The 26,313-nt window shown below is 50.1% G+C and overlaps 1 protein-coding gene across 1 annotated transcript; it reads left to right on the forward strand.

Moving 5' to 3' along the window:
- Nucleotides 1–219: 219 nt before the first annotated feature.
- On the forward strand, nt 220–26,313 carry IGFN1 (immunoglobulin like and fibronectin type III domain containing 1). The gene is made up of 25 exons (XM_083878695.1): nt 220–393; nt 5,013–5,082; nt 5,528–5,650; nt 5,966–6,105; nt 6,630–6,729; nt 7,494–7,541; nt 8,169–8,214; nt 8,716–8,890; nt 9,477–9,590; nt 10,122–10,293; nt 11,051–11,323; nt 12,449–15,430; nt 15,539–16,339; nt 16,933–17,057; nt 17,464–17,605; nt 18,056–18,352; nt 18,973–19,272; nt 20,158–20,331; nt 20,695–20,823; nt 21,261–21,560; nt 21,924–22,012; nt 22,441–22,636; nt 23,756–24,055; nt 24,507–24,833; nt 25,543–26,313. Exons 2-25 carry the CDS (start codon nt 5,064–5,066, stop codon nt 25,554–25,556), a joined length of 7,386 nt encoding a protein of 2,461 aa, XP_083734821.1. The 5' UTR covers nt 220–393; nt 5,013–5,063; the 3' UTR covers nt 25,557–26,313.

The following is a 26,313-nucleotide window of genomic DNA, read 5'->3' on the forward strand; positions in this document are numbered from 1 at the left end:
TCTGGGGTTATAATGAGCCCCTGGGCTGCTCCAGCTCAGTGTGGAGACTCCTGGGCACAGCCTCACCTGTGAGAGTGGGGAGGTGTGAGAGGGGACTGCAGTTTGCTGGGTTTTTTGCCATTTAGTGATGTTTACACCAGGCTGATGAGGGGCTTGTCTTCCTTCCCGCAGGTCACTGATATCTGGGACCAGGGGACCCTCTGTGGGGCCATGAGGAGCTCTGTGCTCTGAGTCAACAAAGGCATCGTGGGCCTGGAGACACAGGAGTGACTTCTAGAGGATCTGGAGACACAGGAGTGACTCCCAGAAGATCTGAAGACACAGGAGTGACTCCCAGAGGATCTGGAGACACAGGAGTGACTCCCAGAGGATCATCTCAGGAGCTGTAGATTGGTGAGTTTGGTCACCACTGATTGGTGTGGGGGTGATGCAGAGCTGGGAGTGGGAAGTGACACCTTTGTTGTCACACTGAATGTGGCTTTGTGTTGCAGTAGGCCTGGAAATGGCTGTAAATGTTCTGGGAGTAGTGGGTCCTGTAGTTTTTGGCTCCTGTAGGGTACACTGATTTCCCTGGGAAGATGCCAGGCTGGTGAAGACCTGCTGTCATTGTCTCTTGGAGCTGGCAGGGGACTTGTGGCACAGGTACACTGGTGTTCCTGAGGCTTTTCATCCTGGGCAGTGAATTGGGATATTTTATCTTCCCTTCCTGGCAGTGAGGCACTGCTGTGTTTGTTTGTGACACTTGCTGTAAATCTGTAAGTCTGTTTCTGTAATGAAAAATCTTTGGGGGTGTTGTGGCCATGGACAGGCACAGAGTGACTGGTCTCATGCTGCCATCCCACCCCTCTGCTCCAAAGGGACAGGGATTCACTCTCCTGCTCACTGCTGGGGCTTAATGGCTTTTCCTCCCTTAGAAAACAGGGATGGGTGTGTGTCTCCTCCTGGCCTTTGGTGTCAGTGCCACTTTTCATACATAAATGGCGCAGGGTATCTGGTTTGTGGATCCTCAGCAAGTGCTTAGGTCATGTTCATAATCCCCGGGGCAGGGGAGAAGATCAGGTCGGGTATAGATTTACCAAAGGGATAAGTCACACAAAATCTGATCCTTGGCCATTCCCCCCCACTCTACACAAGAGCTCCATTCATCACTGCAGAGCTTGTGGTGTTCCCCCTCTGTGACCTGCTCAGAAGTTTTCATGAAGTTTCCCTTCTGTGGTTTGTTTGCCTTCAGTTCTAACCAAAGCATTTGGAATTTTCCTTTAAATTTCATCTGAAATGGGAATACTCAAGCTCAAAAGATTACTGTAAGCTAACAAAAAAACCCCCACAAGCTAAAAAAAAGCTGACCCAAAACTAAAAGAGAAATTTTAGGTGAAATACACTCACTAAGTATCTGGATCTTTGGGGTAAAGCACAGGTAGAATTTGACTGAGCTCACGATTTATTTAGAATGTTTTCTGTGACAGGACTGCCCTGATTTTCATGATCTACAAAGAGAAATTCAAAGACAATTACAAAGAGAAAAGCTTTGTCAGGAGATGGTCAGGCTGGATATCAGGGAAAGGTTCTTCCCCAGAGGGTTCAGGCACTGCCCAGGCTCCCCAGGGAATGGGCACAGCCCCAGAGCTCCAGGAGGGTTTGGACAAAGCTCTCAGGGGTGCACAGGGTGGGATTGTTGGGGTGTCTGTGCAGGGCCAGGGGCTGCACTGGATGATCCCTGTGGGTCCCTTCCAGCTCAGCAGATTCCACCATTCCTGCTCCTATGGAAGAGAATTCTGCCCCTGTTGCTGATTATTTTATTATTACTGGTTTAAATCTGTTCTAATGTTTTTGTCCCCACTGTGCCTGTGCTTGTGCAATGCCTGTGGCACATCCTGAGCCTCTGCACATCCCTCCCCTCCCCAGGCACCACTCACTGTGTGTCCCCTCCCTACAGGTTTGGCTAATTTTGCTCACTCCTCTGCCAGCAATTATGTCACATCTTGTCTGTGCATTGCACTATCTGAAGCCCAAAAATAACCCCCCGTGACACCCCCAACACCTACACAAATCCTCTGACTCCCAAATGTTTTGCTTATTCCCTCAGCTGATTTATGGCCCAGCCCTGGTGTCCAGTCAGGCTCTCAGGGTCTCCTGCTCTGTCTCATCCAGACAGATTGATGAACACACGGGATGAAGGGCAGCCTCCCACCCTGCCAGCCCGGCTGCTTTATTTTGGGACATCAGAAATGTCGTCAGTAGCCAAGGGCTTGCTCCAGCCCTGTGCCCAAAGCCATGGAGGCTTTTCCTCTGTCTCCAGTGGGGATGTCCCTGGAGCTGCAGAGCAGACAGACTCCTGCCTGGAGGGAGTGAGGAATTCCCAACTGGACACTTGAACGAGGCTGATGCATGGCAGGGGTGTGTTTTACAGAGGGGTGAGAGTGTTGAGCTGCTTCCAGTGTCAGCCTGTTGTGCTGGGGGTGTCAGTCAGCAGAATTCACCTGGGGAGGGGTGACTCCCTCTTGCAAACATTTATTCCATTTGTTAAATCATCCTCATGTGGGCACCAATGTCTCAAGCACTTGTGAGTGAAGATATGAATTATACTGTGGCAGTTTTTGGAAGGATTTTGCTGTCTCATTTTAAAAAATCCTGTGATTTCTTTTTCTAGATTGAACTGGAGGCAGAACAAACCCATGGTCATCCATGTAACAAGGGAGTAAAATTTTTAAAAGTGAGCAGGGGTAGGGTTTAATGACTCTGTGCCAACTAGGGTGTTATTTTCTGGTCCTTATTTAATATACAAGACACTGGAAAATGCAACGTGGTTGGATTCATTACACTGAAGGAATGTTCCCTTCATATCCAGCACTGTTATTTTAACCCTGCAACCAATGTGTGGCATTAACATGCTTCCTTCTCATTCTCCTGAAGTCAGGAATTCACGGGAGTTTAATGACTCACAGGAGCTTATTTTTAATCCGAGTGAATTTCTGAAATCTTTAAGACTCTGTAAACTCAGCATTTAGTACATAGTGCACATAGTGCATGTTGTGCACTGAGAGATGGAGCCTCTCACTGCCTGTGCAGATATTGTCAGTATTTGGGGGGTCTTACACAACTGGATTTGAATTTAACCCTCTCTCAGTAGTTTCTAGTTATGGTAACACATGTCCACTGCCACACCAGGCTGAGAGTGAAACGTTCTGACATGAAACATTTGGGGATGTGAGGAAAGGAGCTGAGTTTGGGCCATGTTGCTGTTTCAGGGCTGCTGCTCCTCACCACTGCCCAGAGCAGGAAAAAATAAATGCAAGTGTAACATAAACAGAGCTTAGGGCAAAGCTGGTGTCAGGTCATCCTGTTTGGTGAGTGTTGCAAGCATCCAGCATTCCAGCCCCAGGAGTGGTGACATGTTTAGGAAGATACAAGAGGCAATAGGGGATTATGTTTGTTGTTAATGCTGTTCAGTACCGTGGAGGACAAATTAAACCCATAAGAGGGTGATCAAGAGCCTCTCAAAATCTCAACCATTCACTGTGCAATGCCCTCCCTGCCTGGGGCAGGACAGGGTGCTCTGGAATCATTTTCTTTTCAGTTCAGTTTTGTGTCTTTTCCTTCCCACAAGCCCCTCATTTCCTCCATTGCAGAGTTTTAAGAAATCTCCCAGGGGTTTGCAGCAGTGACCGTGTGATGGGCCAGACTGGCAGCTCACAGATGAAATGCAAACCCCTTGTCGTGGGAGCAGCAGAGGTCACCCAGCTCAGGCCAGGAGGGGACAGGGGACAGGGCTTGGCTGGTGCTCACACAGCCCTCTCCCATGTCCCAGGGCTGTTGTCTCAGTGCATTTCCACGGAGGCCAGGGAGGCTCACTGAGATGTCAATTATTGCTGAAATTTGTAGGGTGTGCAGATCCCCAAAACAAGATTTGTGCTAAGGACAAACTGGAGCCAGTGATTTTTTTTTGTAGGAAGGTGTCTGTGGCTCTTTGCAGCTGCTGAGTAATGGCAAAGCACATTTTGGTCCAGAAGCTGACCCAGAGGTACTGTGAGTGTCACTCTCTCTGGCCTCCCTATGGGAAATCCAGCACAATTATTTTTGTTCACTAAGTTGAGTGTTACCTTCCTCTGAAACCAATTCCCACCCAGACAATGCAGCTCAGAGTGGAATGTCTGACCAGGAGATGTTACCTCTGTGTTTCCATCAGGTGCCAGAGCTCAGCTGGATGAATTCCTGCTGTAGGTGTGTTACCAAAGTCCCTGTCCCTTTCAAACATGATGGAAGTTGGATGTTCCCCTGTCCCTCTGCTGACTGAAGGAGCGCAGAGGGTAAACAGAGCTGCAGCACTAATGCCACGGGCAATCCAATCTAATTGCTCTTTCAGAGCTGCAGTAACTCTATAGTTCCTGAGCATCTCTCACATGGCAGGGAATCTGCTTTCCCAGCTTGCTGCAGGGCAGGGCTGTGTTACATTTCACATTGTCCAATTTAAAACACGGGGAAAGAGGCTCCTTTGGCAGGAGGTCCCTTGAGTGATCCACAACAATAACTCCTCAACGCCAAGCTCACACTTCCCCATTCCCTTCTAAAGGCTCCCGCTCTGCTCTCAGGTCTGTTGCTAATTTAACCAAGCTAAATGAGATCAGGATGTACCTCTGCTCCGTGCCCCAGTTTAGACACCCATCTCTGTAGTTTTCTTCTCAGCAACTGCTCTTGCCATCCATCAGGACCCACCACGTGAGTGCCATGTGGTGAATATTTGCCTGAAACACGAGAGGAGCTCTTCAGAGGAAAGCCAGGTGACACAGGGGGATGCCACTGGATGTGGACATTTTCCATCCAGCCCTGCTAATCGTCCTCACGCCCAGGTTGTGTTGGGCAGGACAGGCTGATTGGCAGCTCTGTCTCTGCTTGGCTGCACAGGGATGTGGCAAAGTGAGGAAGGGCAAACGGTGTCGCTGAAGGGAGCAGCGTTAAGGTCTGTCCTTTCCCTTGCAAACTGTAAATAATAAAATTATTTGTCTTTTTCCAAGGAGAACTTGTGATCTGTTTGTTGCTGATCCCAGAGAACTGAGCAAAGCACCATGAGCAGCCATCAGACAGGTGAGAGAACAGTCACAGCTCTGGGGAACCCCTGGGAATGATTTTGGCTTGTTTCTCCAGCTTGGAGATGTCAGGGGCTGCCCCCCATGCCCTGACTGAGCAGCAGGGCCTTTCTTGGGCCAGATTTTCCATTTGGAACAAGAACTGATGCAAAGCTTTCCCTGTTCAAGCTGTCGCTGGAGTCGAGGTGGTCCTGGATTAGGACTTGGATTGCAGAATTTCCCACTTGGACACAACTTTGGCAAAGCCACCAGAAAATCCCTTAATGCCCAAGCCTGGGGACACGTTCACAGCCTGTGGCTCTGGGAGAGGTGGGACCTTTGTGGTCTCAGAGGAGCTGAGCAGGAGCAGTTATTGTTCTGCAGGAGGCAATGCAGACTGAAGGATTCTTTCTGAAGGACAAACACGTCAATTAAATGTATTTTTTTTTTTCTTGCCTTTCTAGTAAAAATCTTCAAGAAATCTTCCATCCCGGGAGTTGTTGTCACTCAGTTTGTGCAGGATGTTCCAGAAGGATGCAGCACACCTGATTTTGAGAAGAAACCCCTCACTCTGACCCTACAGGAAGGTGAGACTGTTGATAAACAGGCAAAGCCACAGATCTGGAGCTTTGACTCCATGTCCCACCTACATGAAAAAATTACCCTGATTAAATCAAGCGAGTTTTTAAATTGATTTGATAATTGACACATTTTCAAGGCCTTTTATGACTGAACGCAGACAAAACCTGAATTATTGATGTGCAAAAGGAGATGTTGTTTTTAAAGAACGTTTCTGCATAAAATAACAAAAATTACTCACTCTGGGGATCACTCTTGATAAAATAAGGGGCCTTCATGTTCAAGCCTGTCTTAAATAACGAAATTCTTGTCTCTTTTCAAAGGTAAAACTGCCATTTTCAGAGCTGTGGTCAAAGGTGTCCCAGCCCCTGAGGTGAAATGGTCTCGTTCACTGAAAGGGATGGATGATCCTGCCAAATATGAAATGTCCTTCAACAGTGCTACAAATGAATTCATTCTGCAGGTAAAGGTCACATAATTCAGGAAGGACTTGTGGAACTGAGAGAAAGGGACAGGAAAGTGGGATGAGGGGAAGCAGAGGGGCAGTTCCGACCTCTGTTCTCTGTGTGAGCAGGGACAGGACCCCAGGGAGGGGCTGGGGCTGGTCCAGGGGAGATTTAGGTTGGATATGAGGGAAAGGTTCTTCCCCCAGAGGGTTCAGGCACTGCCCAGGCTCCCCAGGAAATAGGCACAGCCCCAGAGCTCCAGGAGGGTTTGGACAAAGCTCCCAGGGATGCCCAGGGTGGGATTGTTGGAGTGTCCTACCCAGGAGCTGCACTGGATGATCCTGTGCATCCCTTCAAACTCAGCCTATTCCACGGTTCTACACATCCCCAGCCCTGAGATAACACAAAGACAATCAAACAGAGCTTTTTTAGAGCCCTTCTGGTAACAGAAGAAGCCTCTGAGTAGCTGCTTTATGAGAAGCTGAAGCTGAAGTGAGCCCCAGCCCTCCCTGTGAGCAGTTTCTGTGCTCTCCCTTTGCAGGTCAAGAGCCTGGTCCCAGGTGACAGTGACCTGTATCGCTGCTGTGCTGTCAATGCCTACGGGGAGGCCTCGTGCTCTGCTGGCCTCAGGATCCTCCAAGGTAGGACTGGCAGCTCTGGGCTCTGAGCCCTCTGCTCCCAGGCTGTGCTGGGCCCTGGACTTTGTCTGGGTATTCCTGCTATTTCCCTTCATTGAGGAGGACTAGAGATCTTTTAGTGCCTCCCTGATACTGTGAGCTTTAAGGCAAGGGGGGAGAAAGTGGAATTGTGCTCCCTGCACTGGCCCATAATCAGACCCCTTGGATTTAGTGCTGAACTGCCCCCATCATTTCATTATGTTGTTAAACAAATCAGCCCTTTGGGAGGGCTCCATCCCTCTGTGGGTGTCTCTGCACCTCGTTCCTGCTTCCCTTTATAGTCAGTGCAGAGAAACGGGCACTTGGTGGGTCAGACATAACTGATATTCCTGGAATGCATTTGAGCAGAAGATGGATTGTATTGGAAGTGTTTGTGTCACCTCTGTGCCTTTCAAGTAAGTTTAGAAGGTGCCATTTCCACTTTGGCTCCCCATCACTAAAACAATTTCCTCCCATTGCTTAGACCATAAAATTGGTAGGGCAAAAATGCTCTCCTCCTCTGTGTGGAGTTTCCAGCAAGAACAGAGTCAATGGCAGTAGAAATATCACTTTCATAGATGGAAATTACTGGGAGCAAATGTCAGATTGACAAGGAAATCCAAACTGGGTTTCCCCCTTGCACTGCTAACAGGTACAGTGGTTTCATGACTCGTTGTTTCATTGCTGTTGATCTAATCTTGTTCATCCTGTGGCTCGTTTTCCCTCTGTTTTCTCTTATAAATGATCAGTTGGCTTTAAGAGGAAGGCAAAGTATGTTCCTGTTCATGCTGCTGATGGTAAGTTAAAGATGTATATGAATGTGTATATTATATTGTATTATATTATATTGTATTATATTATATTATATTATATTATATTATATTATATTATATTATATTATATTATATTACATTACATTATTGGGTGGGCAGAACAAATAATACCCTTTCTGCCACACTATTGCTACCCCAAACTTGTAAAGGCTGGAGTAAGAGAAGGATTAATGGGCCTCTAATGTTCTGTCACCTCTGTCTGCTTGCTCTTTCCTTTTTGCCAAAGTGATGATTTTAGACACAGTTTTGAGCTGTTCTAATTAGTGATTGTGGAATCATTAGGAAAGGAAAAAGGGGTTTGGGGATGTTAAGCACGTCTGGATCAAACTTTTTAACTTGGCTGAAAATTGTGGGTCCCTGAAGGGAAACCCATTAGGGAGAGATGAACCTCACTGCCACCCAAGGGATGAGCACAGCAGTGAGAACTGACTAAGTTTCATGACAATTTTTTGGTAAAGTGTGAAAAAAAAAAATCAGAGAAAAAGACTTCAACAGAATGACCTGTTGTCAGTGGCTGTTCTGCATTATCCTCTTTGGGGGGATGTATTTCACAGTGTGTGACTGTTTGTTGTTTCCCCACTCCTGTACCAGAGCTCAAGAAGACACTCCAGGACTCCAAGAAGCTCCTGAGGAAGAGGTAAAGCTCTGAAAGGAGGGCTAAGCTCCCACTTCTGGATGTTTCTTGGTGGTAGGGACAGCTCCAGAGACACTCAGGGCAACATTTCCCGTGTCCAGAGTTGTGGTGAGACTCCCTGTGGAGAGACAGGCCAGCACAGCCTGGCACTGCCCACTGCACTGAGATAAACACAAGGAAACTCTCAGGATTTCCTCCTGATAATGATCTTTGTGCAGGATCCTCTGCTGTGCCTGGCAATTTCCTGGCCTTGGCCAAACTGTGCCAGAGCCTCTGGTGATAATTCAGGAGTGTGGAAGTTTTTTTCCTGGCACCATTTAATTTGTAGCACAGATGCAGAAAAGCTGCTCTGGAAAAGTCCCATTTTTTTCCTGCCTGCACCTACAGGACCAAATTAACTACAGGAATAACGGAGGGAGATGAAAGGGAATTAGGGATAGAAAAACAGGACATCTTGTTGTCCATGAAAATGTCTAAATTTCTGTTTCCCCCCGTGGTTCTCAGGACTGTAGCTCCAAAACCAAAGCCCCTGGACAAGGAAGCTGTGTGGCAGCTGCTGCTGCATGCAGATAGGAGAGATTATGAGAAAATCTGCATGAAATACGGGATTGTTGACTTCCGTGGGATGCTGAGGAAGCTGCAGGAGATGAGGAAGGACACGGAAAGTGAACAAGACAAGGTAAAATAAACTGAAACCACCCATTTTTAACAAATTACTGCTTTTAAAAACAGGCTAAATCTTCCTAAATTGCTTTGGAGATGAAAATTTTGTTGCATGACAGTGACTTATGACAATATTTTAAAGAAGTTCCAGTTCTTTACTCATGCAGGTGAAAATGCTGGTGGATTTTTTGAAGCTCAATTCAGGGATTTTAGGAGATACTGACCACAGGGGTATTCACTTGTCTCCAATAAGAATTTGGACCCCAAATAAAAAAAATATATTAAAAATATATTAAAAATTATATTGAAAATTATTTTAAAAAGAGTAAAAATTGACCTTCACATACAGGGGCATGTAGAGACCTGGATGGGCAGTGTGGGAGTGACCAGGAGGCAACACATAAAAAAAAAGAATTATATACAGGAGGAAACTGTGGCAACTTACAGACACTGCAACTCACCAGAACTGTGATTTACAGATACTTCTGCCACATAATGTTAGAAGCATCTCTTTAAAGCAGATTTCACATTAATTCAACAGCTTAAGAACTTCTGTCACGGCAGCTTTATCATTTACTGGGTTCTTTGATATTTCTCTGCAGTTGATTCACAGTCTCAAAAACTTTGAACACATCAAAGTCAACAAGGAGGGAAATGCCACGTTCAGCCTGGAGATGGAGCTGAAAAACAGCAACAGCAACGTTTACCTGCTCAAGGTGAGGGGGGGGTGAGTGGGGCAGCAGCAGCTCAGAGCAGCCCCCCAAGAGTTCTACAGAAAAGGCTTCAGCTGCTAAGAAGTGGCTGAGAGCAAATAAATGCCTTAAAGGTGTCTGTCTTTTGCAGGTCCCTGCCTGGTTGGGGAGCAGTGTGGGTGTGGGGTGAAATTTGGTGGTGAATTTGTAGATCCAAGTGCAGAGCAGTCAGTTACTGACATCCTTGTGTCCTCAGGAAATTCACAGAACAGTTGAGTTGGAAGGGACCTTTAAAGGTGAAGGGGCCTTAAAACTTATCCCTGCTACTACACATTACAATTAACAATAATATAATTTATTGTACTGATGATTATACAGGTACAGATCCTCCTGACCTATTTATTCTCAAGACCTGTGTACTTTATTAAGAATCACCATCATCCCCCTTTTCCCCATTACCTAAGCAAAGTTATACTTGATTTGGTTAAAACAATAGCATGGAATAACATCCTGGTTGCCACCTCAAGAATAATTTTAACCCTTTACTATCCCCAGGACGGTGAGAGGCTCCGGTATGGGACGGGGGATGAGTACAGGAAGCACTGCCTGAGGAGAGTGGGGAGGAGATATTACTTCACTGTCAATGATGTGCAGCCAGAGGACGCGGGCGTGTACCAGGTCAGGGTGGAGGACGTCCCTGTCTTCTCAACTGAACTGGATGCTCAAGGTAAGGAACTCAGTTTGATGGGTGTGATGTGCAGCTGTCACAAAAGTTTGGGGGTTTTTTTTGCCGGAAAATTGTGTCTAGGAGCAAGTGCAAATATGGTTCTTCTGAGGTTGTCTTCTGGCTAGCTCTGCTCTTCAGATACCATATAAACAGATTATTCCTTTGGGTCCAGATTTCAGACAGAGACGTGATCTTGCTTGGAAGAAGGAGCAGCTCACACTGGGTGTTACTTAGGAAGGTGTTTATTCAGGGCGAAGGCCCAGGTGGTCAAAGAGTGAGTGACTGTGGGAGTTCTTTCTTGCCCTTATCAACATGGGCATTACAGATAGAAATGAGGGGGAGTGATTTAGGCACAGAGGGGCATTGACATGGCCATATAGGGGTGAAAGGGTGTGGAATACATGAGGCCTTGGCTGGAGCCATCAAGAACCAGGGGTGTGTTCACAGATAAGATATAATAATAATAACAACAATAATGTTAATAATGTTAATAATGTTAATAATGTTAATAATGTTAATAATAATAATAATAATAATAATAATAATAAGTTATACAATGGTCTAGCCAGGGCTATTAAGAGATATACAATGAGGAGAACCAGGGCTATTATGCAGCTTAACGACTGCGATCAAGGGAAGCATGGAAGGGGGTTTGAGGGTAGGAACGAAACCTCACCAAAACTTAACAACAAAAAAATCACAGAAATTTTAGAAAACCCAAAACACACACCTCAGCACAGCCCTTGGTCCCCCCCAGCCATCCCGGCGCGGTTCCGGCAGCCACTCTGCGACCTGCGCTGCGCCGAGGCCGGCGACGCCGAGTTCCAGTGTGTGCTCTGCACGCCCTGCCATGAGCCCCTGTGGCTGCACAAGAGCCACCCCCTCCAGGCCAGTGACAAGCACCAGATCTCCGTGTCACCCGACGGCCTGACCCATAAGCTGATCGTCAGGAACGCAGGACCCTCGGACAGCGGGCTGTACACGCTCGACGTGGGACAGGGATCCACCAGCGCCTGGCTCCTCGTGGAGTGTGAGTGGTTTGGCACAAAACATTCTTCACGCTGCCTGAGGCCTCAGGGAGGTGTTGCTCTGCTGGGAAATTAATTGCTGCATCTCTAATTCTGAAATTATGGCTGAGAACACTGCAGGTGTTCAGTGTAGAGAAGATGAGAGTGCAGGGAGACTTTGGAGCCTTTTCCAAAGCCTAAAGGGGCTCCAGGAGAGCTGCAAAGGGATTTTGGAAAAGGGATGGAGTGACAGGATAAGGGGGAATGGTTTCCCATTGCCTGAGGGCGGGGTTAGATGGGATGTTGAGAAGGAATTTTTGGCTGTGAGGTGGGGAGGCCCTGGCACAGGGTGCCCAGAGAAGCTGCGGCTGCCCCATCCCTGGGAGTGTCCAAGGCCAGGTTGGATCAGGCTTGGAGCAGCCTGGGACAGGGGAAGGTGTCTCTGCCCGTGGCAGGGGGTGGAATGAGATGAGTCTTATGGTCCCTCCCCATCCAAACCACTTTGTGATTCCATGATTCTAAATTGTATTTGGAAAAATGAAGGTCTGGTTAGACCCTTATTCCTCTTCCAATGAGACCAACTTTTCCCCTTTTGATAAGTCCTGACAAATCCTATTGGCTTGTTTGCTCTACAGCTGTGATGAAGTAGCACATTCTCCATCAATTATCAAAAAAATGCTCCCTATCTCCCCACATGTTTTTGGTCACTGTCCCAGTGATCACAGTGCAGCGGGCAGGGGCTCAGGGAACTTTTGGTACCCTCAGTTCTACACTACCAATGACATTTTTCTTGCTCAGCCCCTCTAAATCAGACCTGCCATGCTGGTCTTCCTCTGTTATTTTTGGTTGGTTTGTTTGTTATAATGAGCATGTTTCCATTAAAAAAACAATGCTTTTTAACTGAAAATAATTGCCTTTAATTAACATTTCATTGTCTGAATGTGGCATTGAAAAAAATCAGGATTTGAAATAATTTTAAACTTATTTAAATGTATTATTATGTGTGTGTCCTAAAACGAAATTCAGAAAGTGCTAACACATTTTCTTTGGTTGTTGATGCAGTCCATGTCCTACTGATTTGCTGTTATTTTTTTCCCCTCTTTTTCTGTAAATTATAAATCTGCCCCCATGAAACAACGCAACTTCAGATGCCAAAGGAAAGAGGAGACAGGATGAAGAAGAAAAGTTTGAAAGGGAGACCTCTGAGTGGCTGAAAGAAACCATGGCAGACAACGAAAGGGTGAGGAAGCTTCGGCGCCAAGAAAAAGCTGCTGCTGAAGATCGTCCTTCCTTCTCCACATCCTCTGGTGGGGAGAAAAGTGGCTGGCACAGAACAGGTCAAGGGAGCAGCCCAGGCAGGGGCCAAGGACCATCCATGGATTCTGATGATGGAAGCCAAATATTTTTGGGAAAAGAGGGGCTACGCAAAACCCACATGAACGGAGAGCTGGGCTCTGGGCAGTTTCCTGGAGCAGGTCTGGATGGAGACTCAGCAGCCAGTGATGGCTCCATCTTTGGACTAAAAGGCTTAGGAGGCAGAAGTGGGTTGAGGCCTGTCCATGGCACAGACTCTGTGTCAGGCAAAGCAGGTCCTGGTGATGCAGGAGGGGCAGGTGGATGGAGTTCTGTGGATGGCAGAGATAAGGGTGTGCTGGGTGCTGCTGACATGGAGGTGGATGATGGAGAAGGTTTGGGCTCTCAGCGTGGCAAGGATGGGAATTTAGGTGATGCCAGAGCTGGTTTTGGGGGTGCTGGGAGGTTGGGTAGTGGAGGTTCTGTGCCAGATGGGCTTCAGTCAGGAGATTCAGCTGGAGTGGGTGATCTATTCAGCAGGACTGGTCCAGGAACTGGGGCTGGGGGGAATGCTGCAGGTGCTGGAATGGCGGGAGGATTGAAGTCCCACTATGGCAAGGATGGGTATCCCACTGTGGGTGATATGAATGGAGCAGGTATAAACAGAGAGGGACAAACAGGGACTCCCTATGGCCTGACACCTCCTGCCAGTGGTCATTCAGGGCAGGCAGGAAGATCTGCCTCACTGTATGGGCCAGGTGGAGATGGGGCTATACCTGGTACAGGTGGCAGTTCCACAGGAGAAATGGAGGCTTTGTATGGTCCAGATGGTCACGCACTGGGAGCACATGCTGGTGGTGCTGGTGGAGCTGGTGCAGGGGGATTTGGATCTCCATATGGAAAGGATGGTCTCTCAGGTGTTGGTGGGGCTGGTGGTGCAGGGGGAATTGGTGTTCCCTATGGAAAGGATGGCCTTCCCATTGGAGCAGGTGCTGGTGGGACTGGTGGTGCAGGAGGACTTGGAGGGGCTTTATATGGTCCAGATGGTCAGCCACTTGGAGGAGGTGCTGGTGCTAGTGCTGGTGCAGGGGGAATTGGTGTTCCCTATGGAAAGGATGGTCTCCCAGTTGGAGCTGGTGTTGATGGGGCTGGTGGTGCAGCAGGACTTGGATCTCCCTATGGGAAGGATGGTCTCCCAGCTGGGGCTGGGGGTGCTGGTGCAGGAGGACTTGGAGGGGCTTTGTATGGTCCAGACAGTCAGCCACTTGGAGCAGGTGTTGGTGCTAGTGCTGGTGCTGGGGGATTTGGGTCTCCATATGGAAGGGATGGTCTCCCAGGTGCTGGTGGGGCTGGTGGTGCAGGAGGACTTGGAGCTCCCTATGGGAAGGATGGTTTCCCAGCTGGGGGTGCTGGTGCAGGAGGACTTGGAGGGGCTTTGTTTGGTCCAGACGGTCAGCCACTTGGAGCAGGTGTTGGTGCTAATGCTGGTGCAGGGGGCATTGGAGTTCCCTATGGAAAGGGGGATGGTGTCCCAGCTGGAGTTGGTGTTGCTGGTGTCGGTGCAGGAGGACTTGGAGCCCCCTATGGAAAAGATGGTCTCCCAGCTGGGGCTGGGGGTGCTGGTGGTGCAGGACTTGGAGGGGCTTTGTATGGTCCAGATGGTCAGCCACTTGGAGCAGGTGCTGGTGCTGGTGGTGCTGGTGCAGGGGGAATTGGTGTTCCCTATGGAAAGGATGGTCTCCCAATTGGAGCTGGTGTTGGTGGTGTTGGTGCAGGAGGACTTGGAGCTCCCTATGGGAAGGATGGTCTCCCAGCTGGGGCTGGTGTTGGTGGTGCAGGAGGACTTGGAGGGGCTTTGTATGGTCCAGATGGTCGGCCACTTGGAGCAGGTGCTGGTGGGGCTGGTGGTGCTGGTGCAGGGGGATTCGGAGCTCCCTACGGAAAGGATGGTCTCCCAGGTGCTGGTGGGGCTGGTGGTGCAGCAGGACTTGGAGCCCCCTATGGGAAGGATGGTCTTCCAATTGGAGCAGGTGTTGGTGGGGCTGGTGGTGCAGGGGGACATGGACCTCCCTATGGGAAGGATGGTCTCCCAGCTGGGGGTGCTGGTGCAGGAGGACTTGGAGGGGCTTTGTATGGTCCAGATGGTCAGCCACTTGGAGCAGGTGCTGGTGGGGCTGGTGCAGGGGGATTTGGTGTTCCCTATGGAAAGGATGGTCTCCCAGCTGGGGCTGGTGTTGGTGGTGCAAGGGGAGTTGGGGGTCCCTATGGAAAGGATGGTCTCCCAGCTGGAGCTGGTGTTGTTGGTGCAGAAGGAGTTCCATCCTATGGAAAGGATGGTCTCCCAGCTGGAGCAGGTGCTGGTGTTGGTGGTGCAGGGGCAGTTGGAGCTCCCTACGGAAAAGATGGTCTCCCAGCTGGAACAGGTGCTGGTGTTGATGGTGCAGGAGGACATGGAGCTCCCTATGGGAAGGATGGTCTGCCAACTGGGACTGATGGTGGTGGTGCAGGGGGAGTTGGAGTTCCCTATGGAAAAGATGGTCTCCCAGCTGGGGCTGGAGCTGGTGCTGGTGCAGGGGGAGTTGGAGCTCCCTATGGAAAAGATGGTCTCCCAGCTGGGGCTGGAGCTGGTGCTGGTGCAGGGGGAGTTGGGGGTCCCTGTGGAATGGATGGTCTCCCAGCTGGAGCTGGTGTTGGCGGGGCTGGTGGTTCAGGGGAAGCTGGATCTCTCTATGGAAAGGATGGTCTCCCAGCTGGAGCAGGTGCTGGTGTTGGTGGTGCAGGGGGAGTTCCATCCTATGGAAAGGATGGTCTTGCAGCTGGAGCAGGTGCTGGTGTGGGTGCTGCAGGGGGAGTTGGGGGTCCCTATGGAAAGGATGGTCTCCCAGCTGGAGCTGGTGTGGGTGGTGCAGGGGGTCCCTGTGGAAAGGATGGTCTCCCAGCTGGAGCTGGTGTTGGTGGTGCAGGGGGTCCCTATGGAAAGGATGGTCTCCCAGCTGGAGCTGGTGTTGGTGCTGCAGGGGGAATGGGGGGTCCCTATGGAAAGGATGGTCTCCCAGCTGGGGCTGTGGCAGCAGCTGCTCATTTTCCTCCTGGAGCTGAGGCAGCAATGGGATCTGGCCATGGCATGGATGGCACACTGGGCAGAGCTCTGGGATATGCAGGTGGGGCAGGAGGGGAGGGCTTTTCTGGGGAAGGCTCTGCACTGTGGGGTGCAGGGTCTCCCTACAGCAAGGACAGAGAATCAGCTGGTGCAGGTGGGGTGGGGAGGTTGGGAGGGGATGAGTGGGATTCAGTCTATGGTAAAGGAGGCGTAGGAGGTGCTGGTGGTGAGTATGAGCTGGATGCACATCTTGGCAGATCTCCGAGAGGGGAAACTGGAAAGGGCACTGCCAGTGATGTCAGAGGGCCGGGGAACAAAGGGGCAGCTGGTGACAGAGGGTCCCTGGCAGGCCCAGGAGGAGCCAAAGGAGAGGGCAGAGATTTTGGACAGTTGGGCTCCCTTTATGGCTCAGATTCTGCCTTTGGAGGGGCAGGGAGTAAGGCCCACGACAGACCTGTTGGTGGGAGTGGTTCAGGTGGGTTTGGTCAAGGTCCCCTGAGTTATGGCCAGATGTCAGGTCCTTTCGCTGGACCTCCTTCAGCAAACCAGAAAAACCAGGAACCTGAGCTGAATCTTAAAGCAAACGATTCCCCGAACAACACGGAAAGCAAACAAAAGAGACGGAGTGTCCTGGACGATATCAAAGGTATGTGGTTCACACATTCCTAATCCTGCAAAGAAATGGGATGTTATGGTTTAGATAAACACAACTGTGTGTAGAGATTTGGTTGTCCCACTGTTCTTAATTGTTCCTAATTCTCCCACTGATTTGATCTTACACAGTTTACTCTGATCAAAACGCCTCAAAGGTCTAAATTATTTTCTTTATATAAATGATCTAAACCAGGTCTCATTTCTTCATTTGTGTTTCACATGTCATGGAACAGACCAGTTCATAAACATACCAGTTCCCATAAAGTTTCAAGTCATATCACCAGTTTTCTTTGATAACGTTCCAATTCAAAACTGAAGGTTTCACTTTGTTTTTCAAACACCAGCTGCAAAGAACTGTGTTTTCCCATGCAGTGGATGTTGGGATATAATTGATATTGTGATGGCTGTGCATCCCTCAAGGCACTGAGTGTATCCAGCTGGCCCACACCGAGGTGGCACAAAAGCCTCTCCTGACCAGAAAATGTATTTATTTTTTAAAGCTCTTTTCTCCTTGCGTGCATTTTCAGCTCTGGGTGTCTCTATAACACACACTTTGCTCCTTTCCCTCCCTCTGTGCCCGCCCAGTCCCGCGCTGTTACCTCAACAAGCAGCTGGCAACGGTGAGAGTGCTGAAGGGGGACCCCGCTGAGCTGTCCTGCACTGTCAGCAAGGACAACGTGACAGGAACCTGGTTTAAGGATGGCCTCAAGGTGTGTTCCTCGAGCTTTCTGCTGGCTGTGGGTAGCAATGCTCTGCTCCCTGGCTCCACTCCCTAATGGTGGTGTCACAGTGTCCGTCCCCTGACTGTCACCTGCGGTCTGAGCAGGGCCCTGGGAGGGTTCACAGAATCCCACAGTGGTTTGGGTGGGAAGGCACCTCAAGGATCATCCAGCCCCTGCCCTGGCCAGAGAAACCTTCCACTAGACCCAAACCCATCCAACCTGGCCTTGGACACCTCCAGGGATGGGGCAGTCACAGTTTCTCTGGGCAGCCGAATACCAGAATATTGTCATTAAACATCCATGATATTCATAAGTCTTTTCAAATGCATTTCAAACTGTAGTCTGTCCAGGTTCATTTTGGATTTGTCCAAAATCTCTGTCCTTTACTTTGTAGTTAACGAGCATGGATGGAGTCGTCTTTGAAAAGAAAGGTCTTGTCCACAAATTGATCATTCACAAAGCCGAAGATATTCATGCTGGGAAATACAGGTTTGAAGGTGGAGATGTAAAAACTGAAGCTTCAATTTTTGTTGAAGGTGAGTCTACTCCAACCACCAAGGCAGCACGAGAGGGGCTTTAAATGTAATATACTTAGAGACATGTCATTAGTTATTGAGGCAATTTTATTATAAAGAATTACAACATAAAGGGGAAATTTTTTTTTTGTACAGGTTGCCTCATTTTTCATTTTCAAATTTAACTTGGGACCCTTCTGTCAGCAACTCAAAGATTTTAGGAGTGCACAAAACACTTTATGAGGAAAGATTCTTCATTCTTGTTTTTATTGTGTTGCCTAGGAAATATTTTCTCCAGTGAAAGTGATACCACAAAATTCTGTGATAATTATCCTGTAGCAGAGTCCAACTAAAGGTTCAGATCCAGTGCTGTGACCTTCTAAGCATTGCTGGCAGCATCATGAGGGGATCCCTTCTCTCTTTGAACCCTCTTTGAATTGTGTTTTTTGCTGACCTTTATCACCTGCTCAGATCCTCCCCGGGTGGACAAAGTCCTCCTGAAGAACTTGACCAGTGTCCCCACGGTGGCCAAGGCCGGGGAGGGGGTGAAGCTGCGGATCCCCTTCGAGGGCCGGTGGCCCATCAGGGCAGCGTGGCTCAAGGACAGGATGGAGCTGGGGGACGACTCCAGGATCCGTGTGGACAAGACAGACACCTGCACCACGCTGTCCATCTCCCCCTGCCACAGGAGGGACGGGGGGGATTACAAAGTCAGGCTCAAGAACGACAGCGGCGTCCTGGAGATCGACCTAAAGCTGGTGGTGATAGGTAAGATCCTGTGACATTCAGTGGGGCTTTCACTGGAAGGTAATTTCACTGTGGCAGAGAATCCATTGACACTGGTGACAACCTCATTAGGAATGACTGGGCATTTCAAGACTAATAAGACTCTGTATATTGCCCCAAAATCAGGGTACAAGGAAAGATTGCTGAACATGCTCCTTGGCCTTTAGGACAAGGGAACACAAACCTAGTTTGGTTTTTCATGGCCTTGGGCAGCTGAGTTTTGAACGTTCAGACACTGTGGGAGATGTGACTGTACACAACGTGCAAATCTGAAATAGGAGATCAAGGTCCAATTCAGCCCTCCCATAAATGTCTGGGCTGCCTTGAGGGACCAGAAATGATGTTTTGCCTGTATTAACAAGCTGAACTGCTGCAATGCTTATGAGAACAGTTGACACAGGGAGAGCAAGGGCCTGGATTTCCATCTTCTCCATCAAAAGTTAGAAGAGTCCAGGTTTAGGAAGAGCAATTCAAGTGCCCAGCCCTTATCCTATGACTGTGCCTGCATTTCATCAGAACAGTCTCCCAGCTGGTGAGCAACAGCCACTGTCTGCCCCAGACCCTGGGTCTGGAGCCAACTGTGTCTTTGCTGATCTTCCCAGACAAGCCACAGCCCCCAGCAGGGCCCATCAAAGTTGTGGAAAGCTCTGCCAACAACATCACGATCCAGTGGAAGCCCCCGAAGGACGACGGGGGCAAACCTGTGCAGAGGTACCTTGTGGAGAGGCAGCAGGGGGGCAGGAACGACTGGGAGACTTTGGGAGAGACCCCCAGGAGCTGCACCAGCTTCACCACGAGCAGAGTGGAGGAGGAGATGAGCTACTACTTCAGGGTGAGGGCCGTGAATGCCGAGGGGGTGAGCGACGCGCTGGAGTCAGGGGAGGTGAAGGCTGCTGGTAAAGGTGAGCAAAACTCACAGTTCATAACTCAAACTGGGAAATTCCTTATCGAAGGTGACATCAAAGGGAATTCACTGCATTGTGGGATTGTTGCTACGGATCTCAGCTTTGGTCTTCACACAGAAGTGGGGAGGCTGCCCAGCACGAAGAGCAGTTTGCTGTAGGCTCTGCTGGTGCTGAGTGAGATGTAATTATTCCTTGGTCATGCTCCGTTCTGGATCGGAAAGGAAGTTTCATGGGGGAAGTGCAAAATGCATCAAGATCAAAGGAAATTTTTCAAATTTTCCCCAGTGTGGCTGCAAAGGGAACATGTGAGGCCTTTTCTTAACTCCACAGGCAAAGGAGTGTCTCTGTATGTGCAGCACTTCTCAGCGTGACCCCTTCATTCCCCTCTTCTCCAAAATATCTGAACATTGTCTGTGTCCTCCATGGAATTTAAATACCAGAACAGGTTTGCCATGAGCACAAATGCAGTACTAGGGAGAGCAATGTTCAGTTCTAATTATCTTCTTTCTCCATTCTCATTCCCATAATTCTGTATCTTGAATACTTTACCAGAGGGCAAAGAAAATCCATTTTGTTACCAATTCCTGTTGTTGAAAGGAAATATGATGCTGGCTGATCATATAATGTAAAAATGACACACCCCACTGGCAGAGGAATTGCCAGTCCTGATGATAGCAGGTCTTTTGTGAAATCCAAAGTCAGGAACAGAGTATTTGCTGGATTGTGTGGGGAACAGGATGCACAGCTTCAGTCTCAGCCAGGTTTTTAAAACCCATCCACAGGAATGCCTTGGGGAATCTGGAAAAAGAAATTACACACAGCACCGTTTTATCTTGCAATAAAAACATACCTGCTACTAATGAAGCCCTTCTCTCTTTGCAGCTTCCCCTGGTGCCCCGGATCCCCCCCAGATCCTCAGTGCCAGCAGGGATTCCATCACCATTTCCTGGAAGGCTCCTGGTAAATCCGGCGCTTCCCAAATCACGGGATACATCATTCAGAAACGCAAGAAGGGCACTGTGACCTGGCTGCCAGTCACCAAGGCGCCTGTCAAAGGTGGGTCTTCTGACTCCTGGAACAGCCTTGGTGGATTTGAAAAGGCAGAAGTGTCAGCTGGGTCTGGGAGCTGCTTTGGGTCTTACATCTTTCACCTCAAGGTGGTGATGGGTGATCTTGGAGGTCTTTTCCAACTAAACAATTCTGGGATTCTGTGGTTCAAGGGCTGTTTGATTTGAAAGGAACACAATGAACACATCCCAGAAGATCACAGGCACTTGGCTGGGGAATGTCAGGGGAATCAGTTACAGCTTTTATGGCTCCTGAGAGTTTTTCAGTCCCTAATTCTGCCTGGAGCAAGGCACAACTTTGTTTCCTGATGAGGAGCAGCTCCCCTGAGCTCCTCTCCTCTCCTCTGTGCAGACAAGAAGCTGAAGGTGACCGGCCTCAAGAAGGGTGTGCAGTACGAGTTCCGGGTGGCAGCTGTCAATGCTGCTGGTGCAGGGCAGCCCAGTGAGCCCTCAGAGCCTGCCTGTGCCCAGGACCCCACAAGTAAGTGAATGCCCTGTGCTCTGCTTTCAGGGTATTTGTGCAGAGGAGATGTCCTTAAATTCTCTATAAAAATGTATGGAGACAAGGATCAGTGACTGGGGAATGTTTCATGGCTGAGAATCAGCCAGAGGAAGGAAGGGAAGGATGTCCTGTAAGATGTCCAAGTCAAGATTTGGCAGATCCCGGTGTGGGGTGATGTGCAGCTTGGAGGAACACTCAGGATGGGCCCCAGAGTGTTTTGGAATGTTGTGGATTTACTGCAGGGCTGGTGGGAGCGAGGACCCAGATCCAGCTCTGAAGAACTGGGACAAGGTGGGGCAGGACAGCAGGGTGGAAATCCAGTGCACTGCAAGGATGCTGGGGAATGCTCAGGCAGCGACTGAAAAGAGGGAAGAAAAATCCTAGAAAAATAATCTAAATAAAATTCCTCCCTCCAGAATCTCCAGGCCAAGTGCAGGACCTTAAAGTGAGCAGCAGTGACAGCACCAGTGTCACCCTGACCTGGAACAAACCCCAAGTGCAGAATGGGAATGATGTGAAAGGCTACGAGGTGGAGATGAAGCCCTATAACAGCCCCAGCTGGACCAAGTGCTTCACCCTCCCTGCAGACAGCAGCTCGTGCAGGGTGCAGGGCCTGCAGCCTGGGGAGAAGCTGCTCCTGCGTGTGAGAGCCCTGGGGGACAGCGGCCCTGGAGAGGCTTCAGAGCTCCAGGCGTGTGCTGGGGCTGCTCCTGTGGGTGAGTCAGGGGGTCTGTGGGGCACTGTGAGGGAACAGGAGCAGCCAGGGCTGGGGGACACTGCTCTGAGCTGCTCCTGTGGGTGAGTCAGGGGCTCCATCCCCAGGCATGGGGCACTCTGGGGGAGCTGGAGCACCCAGGGCCGTGGGATATCACCCTGAGCTGCTCCCATGGGTGAGTCAGGGGCTCCATCCCCGGCCATGGGGCACTCTGGGGAGCAGGAGCACCCAGGGCTGGGGGACACTGCCTCACCAAATTTCCAGTCTCACCAGCTGGAAGAGGCACCAGGGGGTGGAACACCACGACTGCCACCAGTGACAGCACCAAGATCCACCTTTTGGGAGTAACCTTTGTGTTTTCCAGTCTCTCCCAGGTTACTGATCGATGACACGGTGAAAAGCCTCCTGGTTATAAAAGCAGGGGATCCCATCCGGGTGAAGATTCCCTTCGAGGTGGGTATCCAGGGCTCTGGAGGAATCCCCTGCCTGGTTTTGTGATGCACTCAACAGCAGACAGGAAAACTGAGCCACTGCTTTTATACAATGGAATTTTGTCTGCAAATCACTGGGGAAATAATTTGGCTCTGCCTGTGCTGTGTAGACTTTCAGGGTGAGGAAAACAGCAGCCAGAATTGAGCTGTCAGTCTTTGCACTGACATCGTGGTCGTTCCTTAACCTCTGCAAACAAGGCTCAGCACTGTCCACATAACCTTATCAGGGCTCTCAGATCCATCATGGATCCACATTTCTAAACATTACTGTGTCATGGGGGGTGCATATTTGGGCTAAGATAACGAAACTAAAGATATAAGACACTTATATCTTATATATAAGATATAATTCTGGAAGTGACACGAGTGTCTGTGATTTGTTGTTCCCAGGGGTCTCCGGAGCCAGTGGTGACCTGGTTGAAGGATGGGCTCCCCCTCCCCAGCAGGGCTGTCCTGAGCACTGAGGATGGGCTCACCCAGCTGCTGCTCAGGGCAGCCGAGTTCAGTGACAGCGGCACCTACACCCTGGAGCTTGGGGATGGGCTGGGGAAAAGGGAGACCTTCAGCTTCCAGGTTCAAATCACAGGTAACTCACTCTCTGCCGTCCATACAAATCCACCAGCAACGCCCAGTCAGTCCAGGCTGGGGCATGGAGGGTCTGAGAGCAGCCCTGGGAGGGGACTGGGGGGTAAAATCTGGACATGCCCTGAGCTGGTCCCCAGCGTGGGCAGCAAGGCAGGGAAGGATCCTGCCCCTCTGCCCCCCCAGGTGATGCCTCCAGCCTTGGGGACTCCCAGCAACAGGAGATGTTGAGCTGCTGGAGCAGTTCCAGGGGAGGCCATGGAGATGCTCCAGGGGTTACAGTCCCTCTGCTCTGGAGCCAGGCTGGGAGAGCTGAGGGTGCTCACCTGAAAAAGAGAAGGGTCTGGGGACACCTTAGAGCCCCTTCCAATGCCTAAAGGGGCTCCAAGGGGACTGGAGAGGGACTTGGGACAAAAACCTGGAGGGACAGGACAAGAGGAATGGCTTCCCACTGCCAGAGGACAGGGATAGATGGGATATTGGGAAGAAATTCCTCCCTGTGAGGGTGGCACAGGGTGCCTAGAGCAGCTGTGGCTGCCCCTGGGTCCCTGGAAGTGTCCAAGGCCAGGTTGGTCAGGGCTTGGAGCAGCCTGGGACAGTGGAAAGTGTCCCTGCCCACGGCAGGGGGTGGGACTGGATGAGTTTTAAGGTGCCTTCCCACCCAAACCAGCCTGGATTCCCTGATTTGCTGTGAAGAGGCAGAAGGCCACACACTGAGTTTGGCACTTTGCTGCAGTTTGGCTGTGCAGGCACAGGGAGAACCAGGGAACAGCTCTCTATGGGATTGTCTCAGCACTTTGTGATCTCACTTTTCTGCAGGACAGAGCAACGCACTGACTAAAACTCCTTCCAGAGTGAGTGAGGGAGGTCAGTGAAGGCTGGGGGACACCGGACACAGCTCTCCCAGCTGTGGCCTGTTCCACCCTCCTCTCCCCACTCAGGGAGTGCAGATATTGTGCAGCACCAGCTCAGTTCAAATGCACTTGTGACCCTGGAGAAGGAATGGGATTTCGTCCCTTCCAGTGACCAGGACGGTCACTGAGCCCCAGACACGGAACAGACTCCAGGTTTTTAGGGTTCTGTGCCTGTGACAGCTGTGACACTGTGTGTCCTCCCCTGGCAGATATCCCTCAGCCCCCTGGAGCCATCAGGCTGGAGGAGAATGTCCCCAACACGGTGACAGTGACCTGGGAGCCCTCGGTGTCCGAGCAGTGGGAGAAGAACCTCTATTACACCGTCCTGAAACGGGAATCCCAGAAGGGTCTGTGGCATGTCCTGGGGGACCTCATCTACAACAACAAGTTCACCTTCACCAGAGGGGTCCCAGGCAGGGATTATTACTTCAGGGTGGTGGCAAAAAACGACCTGGGAGCCAGCGATCCATCAGAGACTGTGCAGCCCTGGAGGATCTGGAAAAAAAAGGGTAAAACATTTTCCAACTATTTCTCTGTGTTGTATTTTGTTTTCTTTCATTGCTTCTAACACCCCACCCCTCAAACAGGTGTCTCCTCCTGGGAATATTCAGTTGCCCAGAATAGGAATGCACAGAAATGCTTTGAGGAATCCCAGCTGGGCAGGGAAGGTTTGTCCTTTCTGCAGGGACACTGTGCAGGCAGACCCTTCATTCCCAGCCATAATGATATGCAATTTGCCCCAAAAATTAATTCCCAGCAAAATCTGAGGTTTTAGTGTTGTAGAAACCAAAGTTTCGAATTTTAATGCTGGGTAATTCTGAGGAGCAGCAGAGATTACAATCCACAGATGTGTGGGTAACCTGCAGAATTCCAGACACTGCCCAAACAAAGCCCCTGCAAACCCTGCCCTGCTGGGAGCACCATCTCAGTGCCTGTTTGTCTCTGTCTATTTTTCCACAGCTGAGTTTCGAGTGAAGACACAGAAATACCGGGGAGTCAACCAGAACCAGCCCCCGAGGTTCCTGGTGCCCCTCAAATCCCACGTGGTGGTGACGGGCAGCGAGTGCCGCATGAGCTGCGCCGTGGGGGGCCACCCCAGCCCCAAAATCACCTGGTACAAGGACAGCAGGGACCTCTCCAGGGACCCCAACTACTTCTGCACCAACGATTTCGGGGTCTGCTCCCTGGTGGTGCTGGGGGTCAGCAGGCAGGACGAGGGGGAGTACATGGTGGAGGCCAGCAATGACGTGGGTCGTGCCTACAGCAAAGCCTTCCTGGCCATCAAAGGTAACTCTGCTGCTGCCCCGGTGCCTCCAGGGGTGTCATTTCTGTGTCATTTCAGGGCCTGAAAATGGTCCTCAGGCAGCTCTACCTGATGAGAAAGCGATGGTGCATTTGGGCTGAATTTGACTGAACTCCTAATTGTGGTACTCGTGATCTAGTGCCCAACAGAACCAGAAATAAAAAGGAAAAACCACTTGATTTCTACACTAGCCAGAGCTTGAGCAATTATTTTTTTTTAGAAAGAACAATCCCATCTTCATAAGTAGGATAATATCAAGGTTAGATTCCTCTCCAGTGCAGGAGCTGCAGATTAAAGACCCTGGCAAATGTGGCAGGTGAGGGGAGCACTGAGAAAACTGCTGATGTTTGGCCAAAGCCAACACAGAGGGAGGAAAGAGAGGGACGTGTCAGAGGCTTTGGGGTCCTGATGGGGAGGGAAGGGCAGTGGGGTTGGCTGGGGACAGACTCTTGGATAAACCTATGGATAAATATTGTTGGTGACTATGCCCAGTGAAATGCCCTTCACTTGGAGCCAAATATTTTTCTTTAAATGCAAAATACCTCGCTGGGATTACAGGAGTGGCAAAAGGGGTCAGTTAAACCCCTGTCACCCTCTGGCAGACCTTTAGCTCCCCCTGCCAGACCCTTTCAGGCTATTTCTGACCTTCTTCGCTGCAATTCTGAGCTGTTTCTCTCTCACTCTCACTTCCAGATTCCTCCCTGTAGCGTGGCCCTGCTGAGAACATCCCTCGTGGCTCTGAGGATGAGAAGCTTTTGGTGGGGACTCCTCCAAATGAAGGCTGTGAATTTATTGTCCAGTCTGAGGGCGTTATTTTCAGATCTACTAATTGCACTTTGAACATGATGCTGCATTATCATCCACACTGGGGGGAAAAAAGCTTTAAGAGCTCTGTATTTTTATTTTTATTTTTTTTTAATGATCAGGCTTTCCACGAGACCTTTAAAACACAGCTTAGAAGCTTCAGGAAAACAGAAGGTGAGAGGAAATAATTGGGCAAAATGAAATCTTAGACCAGCCTGGCATGGGGTAGGTGAATCTCCCAGTGCAAATTCAACTGGTGTGAAAGACTGGAAATCTACAACCAGTGTGTGAGCAGAGCGACTCCCAAAACCAAACCCAAAGGTTGTGGCAGTCCTGAAGCACCCTCAGCACCACCTGTGCACCCCAGCTGCCCCTGGAGCCTTTGGCCTTGTGCAGAAAGAGGTGAAAAATCCTTCCTGTCTGAGCAGGAATGTGAGGGACCCCCAGGGCCCTCCTGCCAGGGCCAGGGTTGGTTTCCCATCGCTGGGGATGGACAGGAAAAGGTTCTGGTGGCTTGGAGGGTGTCCCAGCCAAGGGTGTCCCAGCCTGAGCCCTGAGGCTGCTTTGGGACAGGAGAGAGCAGAGCCAGACACGGCTGTGGGGCTGGAATTCCTCGGGATGGCATTTTGTACAATGTTGTACAGGTGTAGCAGCAGCAGA

Source organism: Zosterops lateralis (assembly GCF_965231275.1).
Source record: "Zosterops lateralis genome assembly, chromosome: 26".
NCBI lineage: Eukaryota > Metazoa > Chordata > Aves > Passeriformes > Zosteropidae > Zosterops > Zosterops lateralis.

Excerpts from the sequence above, each read along its gene's own strand:
- IGFN1 (XM_083878695.1), top strand. Across the intron at positions 10,294-11,050 it reads AACTGAACTGGATGCTCAAG|CCATCCCGGCGCGGTTCCGG; the intron begins GTAAGGAACTCA and ends GGTCCCCCCCAG. Across the intron at positions 17,058-17,463 it reads GGTTTAAGGATGGCCTCAAG|TTAACGAGCATGGATGGAGT; the intron begins GTGTGTTCCTCG and ends TTTACTTTGTAG.